This window comes from Montipora capricornis, chromosome 5, assembly GCF_036669925.1.
Source record: "Montipora capricornis isolate CH-2021 chromosome 5, ASM3666992v2, whole genome shotgun sequence".
Lineage (NCBI taxonomy): Eukaryota > Metazoa > Cnidaria > Anthozoa > Scleractinia > Acroporidae > Montipora > Montipora capricornis.
The window spans coordinates 24,101,813-24,109,312 of record NC_090887.1 but is presented as its reverse complement, the minus strand read 5'-3'; the positions used below and the strand labels follow the sequence as shown (position 1 = coordinate 24,109,312).

Here is a 7,500-nt window from a genome sequence, read left to right as displayed (position 1 = left end):
AAAACAAACGAGCACGAATTTTCATTGGCTTAGCGAACGCGGATGCAAACAAAGTCATCTCTCCAGGGAACTTTCTGGAAAGCGATGTCGTCATTTTAAATGCAGTAATATGATTGGGCACTCCAACAGTTTACGGCCCATATTAGGAGTTTCCATGGTGGGAATAAGGAGAAGTTAATCTTGCCAAACATTGCCAAACATTGGTCCGAGAAACAATTTCCAGTTCGTACGCAAGATGCTTTAAGGCGGCGAAATACGAGATACAAAAACCCTCAACTTGTCGCGCAACATTGTTTCGTTGCAAGTTTTGGTCGATGTTTGGCGTTTTTCACCTTGCGTGATCAAGTTGACCCGCAACAAAAACATTTGTTGCGGGTTGAAGAAATGCAGGGCGCTGATTGGTTGATTTGCTAGTACACGAGCACATTGGTTGCGCGACAAGTTGTGAGCTTGATGAAAAAAGAGCTACAAAGCCAAAATTTGTTGCTCAGAGTAGACCCGCGCTCTAGTTTTCGCAACAACGTTCTTCAACCCGCAACAAACGTTTTTGTTCCGCGACAAGTTGATCATGCAAGGTGAAAAACGGGAAACATCGACCCAAACTTGCAACGAAACAATGTTGCGCGCCAAGTTGAGGGTTTTTGTATCTCGCATTTCGCCTCCTTTATCTACAGAAAATACAGAACCAATTTAGGTGGGTTGGGAAAAAGTCAGTACTGAATGATGTAGGTAAAAAAAGACACCTGCCCAATTTCCTGCAAGCCAAAGTGGCATGTAAGGAAAAGATGTTCCACCTTTCTTCATCTTCATCAGTCAAAACAAAACAATCACTTACAGGACGTTTTGAAAATGGTCTCCCATACCTTCATCCAAATATTGAATTGTAAAAGCATTTTTGTAATTTTTCAATGAGGAAACATTAATATTAACCTCGCATTTCATCATAAGTTTGATTGATATTGGCCACTGGACCATGTACGACATGAGCAAGACAAGAAGCCGACCAAAATGGAAGGCAACAAAGGCCTTTTTTCCTATGATGTTACCTTAATTGTGGGTGCCATTCCAATCCCGTTGCATACACGACTTATCCCCAGAACCCATAACGCTGGTGCTTATAAAGACCAATTATGGATAACGAAAGTTTTCTTCCTTAAATTGACTGCCTTACTCAAAGATTCCTCAACTCGAATGATGACTAGCATTAAAATTCTAGTCAATTTATATTTTTTTCACTCGAAGGAGAACATGGGTATGCAGTGGAAGGTTAACTCCAATGCCTCCTTTTCCTGACGGAACATGAATCAAAGATGAATTAGATCAAATGTATTTCTCTTAGTTGTTCATGAATGGATTTTAGACAACTACAACATTAATGATAATCCTTAATTAAACCATGGCTAAAATGTTACGTGAAATCTGAGCAGGCTAAGTGTTCGGCAGAGAAACCTTTTTTTTTCGTACTACAAACCGTTGACACTTTAAAATCGAGGTCTCATGATTTATGAGTCAAATGGTCAATGAGTCAATGAGTCATGAGTCAATGAGACTCAAAGTCAATATAGCAATAATTTATTGATTAAGCCTAAGCCTTCGTTTCAGTGATTAGGCCTAAGCACTCTATGAAATTTTAGCTTTCATTTTATGGGTTAGGGTAACTGCACTAACTCACTGACTCATTGATTCATTGACTCATAAATACTTGATACTCTTTAAAATCATTACAGACTGAGTAAAAAAGCAGATATGAAATAAAGTTAAAGCTAGTTTTCATTACAGTACTTAGATTACAAAATGTGCTCATGCGCCCTCCTAAAGGTAACATACATACAGTCATAGGCTTTTTCCGAATAACTACAGGAGCTAATATCTTCGAGACATTACATTTACATCTAAAATACAAAGCATATACAGATACCTACTAAATACATAATATTTAAAGATATATTCATTAAAAAGAAAAGCCGTTATACAAAATGCGGCCCTGGATTCTTTTTTAAAACCAGCAAACTCATAGGTACGGATAAAATCAGGTAGCGCATTCTGCAACTTATCTGATACGTAAGAAAAACGAGAAATAAGACCATAACTGGTTGTTCCAGGTTTGAGGAACAGAATGTAATTTCTGCGAAGATCATGCATAACGTATTTTTCTTATAAGCAGAAAAACCCTTTTTTCAAAAAATAAATAAATAAATAAAAAAAAAAAAGAAAACCAAAAAAAAAACACATACTTTTACCAAGTAATATGAGGAAATTTTGAATGCGCTTATTGCATAGAGATGTGAGCTTGACTTTCGTAGTAAGACGACAGGTAATCTGCAAATATAAATATCGTTATTCTATTATTTACATTATTATACCGTTTCTTTGACACGAGAATTACAGCGAAATGAAAGCGCAACTTCGTCGCGACTTTTCTATGATAAAAACTTGTTCAGAAATCCAAAATCTACGTTAACAGCACACACCAGGCCTACTCCTGAGTATCTGGCTAGAAATCATTTCCTCTGGCCGCGCTTCAACCATTCGATGAGGGCCAGTCTCCTGCTTCTTAAGTTGCCTCGCTCATGCCCAAAAAGAATTCTGGGTAATTCTGCCATTCCATGACAAGGGAAGACTCCCGATTCTCATTTTATAGTTTTTTTCATAAGTGTCGGGCGGCGTGACAATGGCTTTCAATGATTTCTTGATCTTGATAGTAGTTGATTGGAGGTACGACCTAAAAAAGATGGTACTGCGAGCGGATCTTCGTGGAAGTTTTTTAAAAATAATTTATTTGGAATATAAAATTAATTGTAATTAATTAACTCGACTCTAAGTAGAGCGTGAGAACAATAATGCCAATGGCAATCACCTCACGATTAAGATTAAAAAACTCATCCCCCCTCAAAAGGAAGGGCAACCCTTAAAACCCGGAATCCGGAATCCGGAATCACAGTACAATACAGAGAGTAAACACTATCCTAAACATTCATAAAAGCTAACCTTAGGCCTAATTAGGCCTAAACAAACGTTTTTAGGCCTCAGGTTAGCTTTTCTGAATGTTTAGGATGGTGTTTCCTCTCTGTATTGTACTGTGATTCCGGATTCCAGATTCCGGGTTTTAGCGTTGCCCCAAAAGGAATCAGCAAGCGACTGATTTCTCAGCAAATGAAAGTAAACATTTTGAAAGGTATTAGATCATTTGAATCGACTCTACTAGTATGCTATATTCCGGATTTCGGATTTCAGGTTTCGGATTCCTGATTTTACAAAAACCCCTTCACGGGCTTAAGGCCTATTGGGATACCAGTTCCTTCCGAGTGACGCAAAAAGCGGCAGGTACAAAACACAGGTCACAGGGCACAGGTCATTGTTTTACCAATACAGAAAGTATCCTAAACATTCATAAGAGCTAACCTTAAGCCTAAAAACGCTTGTTTAGGCCTAATTAGGCTTAAGGTTAGCTTTTATGAATGTTTAGGATACATTCTGTATTAGTAAAACAATGACCTATGACCTGTGCCCTGTGGCCTGTGTTTTGTACCTGCCCCGCAAAAAGCGAGCAGACCTCATGTTCGGCGATTTTGTCCACTTTTGAAAGAAAACAAATTTCTTCAAAAGTGTGAGGCCTCCTCGCTGTTTCTTCTCTTCTTTTCTTGGTAATTACCACCTATTTCTTTGCAGAAATTTTTGGTAATTTCGAACGATAAACTTCGGATCTCACAGTGGAAGTGGCCATCTTTTAAACCTTCTTGTTATTCGTCTCTCGACTCGTTACTTAAAGTCGTCTTTCTTCTCTATTCTTTACGACCAGTTTTAGATAATTCGCTTTATCAAGTTCCCAATTCCTCACCATGGTCCAAAAAACACCAGTCAGCTTGATGAACGAACTTGCAAAAGCGAACAAGTTAAACCCAGAATACAAAGTCACCGAGGAAAGCGGACCAGCTCACAAGCGAACCTTTACCGTTCAACTTACACTGGGCGATGTTGGTACTTGGGAGGGCAAAGCTACAAGAATCAGGGCTGCGAAGCACGCTGCCGCTAATTTGGGACTAGAGAAATGTGGCCTTTGTATGCCAGAAGTCGGAAAACCTAGAGTTCAACAGGTTCATGTCACCCCAACTGTTGAACTCAACGTTTTGGCCATGAAGCTTGGCAAGTTGATCAAGTACGAGGAGCTGGCACCCAAAATGGCTTACCAACATCCTGTTAACATGGGTTATCAAGCCTTTCAAATGCAACATCAGATACCAGGGTACCATCATGGAGGCTTTCGCCGTCCACGATCACCTTATGGGATGCTTCACCCCTACACAGGACAAGACAATCACTACCGCTCATACATACATAATGACTACCATCCACGCTCTGCACCTCCACGTATACCAAGGATCGCCTGTGTTAAGCTTATAATGGGAGATCAAGAATTCTATGGTGAAGGTTGTGACAAGCGAGCTGCTCAAAAAAATGCTGCGTCAAAAGCTGTTAGAGTAATCAGAGAGGCACTTGCTGCTGCTGGAGAACAGGGAGAATTAATCAAGCCTGCTAATATAGAAGCTGTGGTCCAGAATGGTAATGAAAGTATTGTTTCGCAACCAGAGTCTTCACCAAAAAGCACCACCCCAGAATTAAAATCAGAAATTAGCCAATTATATGAAATAGCTTCAAAGCGCAAACTTCTAGTTGGATTTGAAGATGTGAGTAGCAGTGGTCCTCCTCACATGAAACGCTTTGTGGTGAGCATGACTGTGGGTGAATTTGTGACTCAGGGTGAGGGTTGTAAGAAAAAGGATGCCAAACAAGAGGCAGCAAGGAAAATGCTCCAAGAGCTAAACAAACTACCAGAGCTGCCTGCCCAAGATGAAAACCTCAAGAAAGTTGGATGGTTTGTTCGTCATGGACCTCGCATAGCAAATGACAAGAAAACAAAAGGAGATATTGATCCTACCTTAAATCCTGTCAACATCCTTGGGCAGTTATTCCAGTGCAGAGGTGAAGAACCCCCAATGTATCAACTCCTTCATCAGGGGGCAAATGCACAGGAACGAGAATTCACCATTCAAGTGATAGTGGGGCCTCACTCTGCCTCAGGAGCAGGCCCAAACAAAAAAGAAGCTAAAAAGAGGGCTGCCGAAGCAATGTTGAAGCTGATTGGCTTTCGCTCTGCAGAAGTAAAGCCAGCTAGTGCTCAGGTAAGAGTGGCCTTAACAATAAGTCATTGATAACAAATTAATGATTTTGTGTTGGTCTAAACTCAAAGAAAACTGTTTGATTGATGGATTGATTGATTGATTGATTGATTGATCGATCGATCAGTTTATTTACCCCTCTTGCAGCTACAGCTGACTTACAAGGGCACCAGCAACTATATTATTGATATTAATGAGTACAAAAATTGTTCATTCGTTAAGTCCTGGCAACTAATTTAACACCACTATTAAACAACAGAGCCAAAGCGAAGAGAATACCCGTGGTGGGTTTCGGGGGGGAATGGGTATTATGTTTGAAAGGAAACCTTGATTCAAATATCCTGGTTAATTAAACAACGTCTAAAACTTTGAAATAGGGGCCAAAAATAATCTTTGTAGGAGCCCTGGGTTTTCCACATATCCAAAACCATGTATTAATTTTATTTTTAAATCCTCACATATTTTTTTTATTTGGAGAATATTAAACTTTTGCTTCCATGTCTGTCAGTATTGCCTTTTGCCACATTTAAAAGAGCATGTTATCAAGCCAAGTTGTTTGAAGCACCATGGTGCTGTTCACCAAATTTTGTCAATTTTTAGCATTTTAAGTGATGTTAAAAGTGACACAGTAATACTGTGATTGACATTTTTGAATGCAGTCAGTGAATTACACTGTAGACAGTATAGTTCTGATGGGGCGTAATAGTACACACTCTTTGGATTTGGTTACATGTAAGCGAGAGTGACCAACAGCTCCGATTACTGAACATTCTCCTGACAGAATTGGTTGTTTGCCACTTTGTGCACGTACATGTAGAGCATAAACAGTCATGCAGACTTCCTTCCTATTGTTTAAAACTGATTTAATTAACTACACTAGCCTTGTGATCTAAATGAGTAACCACTGAAGTGACCATTAGACAGAGACAGTAAAATCTATAAGTACTGTATCACTCTAAGGAACATGGTTAACCCATTGACTCCGGGGGGTTCCCCATTGACGAGGCTAGCCGGTTCAGGCTCAGTGGTTTGGGTGTCAACAGGTTAAGGACCCATTTTGCACCTTTCCTTGACACCCTTTTTACTGAGTTTATGCCCTTGTTAACCCATGGACACCTCAAATTCCCTGGGACGCCCCCAGTTGATGAGTAAAATCAACTGGCATTAGACAGAGTAAAATCTGTCAAGTCTCACTCCCAGGTGTCAATGGGTAAATTAATGGAGGGGACATAGTTTTGACTGCTTATCCCACTGACACCTCAAATGCCCTAGGACGCCCCTAGTTGATGAGTATCATCTGGCGTTATGGTAAAATCTGTTTTGTCTCAATCCCTGGTGTCAATGGGTTAAGTGAGACCAAATTCTATTGGTTGCCGGGGTGTTTAACCCAGTTTTGCTTGAGAACTTAAGTTTTTGTTAATAGTGAATGGCCTGGAAAGGATAATTACTGGGTTGCCAAACCCAGTCAGAATCTTTGTTTCATTTTGCTGTTTTTTAAATTTTTTTCCGTGTTGGTAAAAGCCTTGCCTGTCACTCCCTTGCTAAGTGGTGTCTTTGTGCATAGAGTCTTCTGTGCGTATTTTGTTAGGTTTGAGGGGGTTGGGGTAATGTGTAGATTTCTCTGGTGCACACAGGAGAACATTTAATTAACCTGCAATGGCGTCGAAAGTCATTGTAACGGGAATGGCGTTTTAGTGCATCTTTAAACCAAATATACCCTTATGGAGCTCAAGAATGGAACATCAATTGGATAAACAAGGAAGGCTGTGAAAAATAAATATCTCCTATCTTAAAAGTGGTGAGCAATAGACTTCAACAACAATCTTTCGCCCGTCGAGCCGAAATCAAAGTGAGTTGTACAGTGTATTTCTAATATTTTGCCAAGTGTGCTGTTATGTACAACACTTACAACACTGAAACCAACTGGAAAAATCTCTGGTAACTTAAGGGTTCAACAAAGACAGAGAAGGAATCGAACACCTTCAGTGGATCTGGATAAACAAGAAAGGCGGTGAAAAATTATTATCTCGAGTCTTTAAAGCAACAAGGAATGGTCTTCGACAACAATTTCATTTTTCGCCGTTGGATATCAAGTGAGCTTTGTTCCTAATATTTTACTAATGTGACAGTGAAGAAGTATTTGCATGAAAGCTTGTTGTCTCTTTTGTGCTTCATTATTTATGGTCAAGGTTCTTTCAAAAAGGGTTTGATGTGAACTGTCAGAAACTTATTTAATTGCATATGCTTGTGACTCGGATTGTGTCTTGTTTGCACTCACGCAATTGAAATACACTGTAGGAAGGGTTCACGAAAAGAAGTTGTG

At 39.7% G+C, this 7,500-nt stretch overlaps 1 protein-coding gene and 1 long non-coding RNA gene across 2 annotated transcripts in view; both read left to right on the top strand.

Annotated features, from left to right (window-relative positions):
• LOC138049984 (uncharacterized) overlaps nt 1-7,500 on the top strand; it is a 326,256-nt gene that overhangs the window by 206,150 nt on the left and 112,606 nt on the right. The window lies entirely within an intron of this gene.
• The window catches only part of LOC138048889 (double-stranded RNA-binding protein Staufen homolog 2-like), a 6,266-nt gene continuing 2,605 nt past the window's right edge, over nt 3,840-7,500 (top strand). The window contains exon 1 of the mRNA XM_068894995.1: nt 3,840-5,180. Within this exon, the coding sequence (XP_068751096.1) occupies nt 3,840-5,180 (1,341 nt within the window). The remainder of the gene's footprint in view (nt 5,181-7,500) is intronic.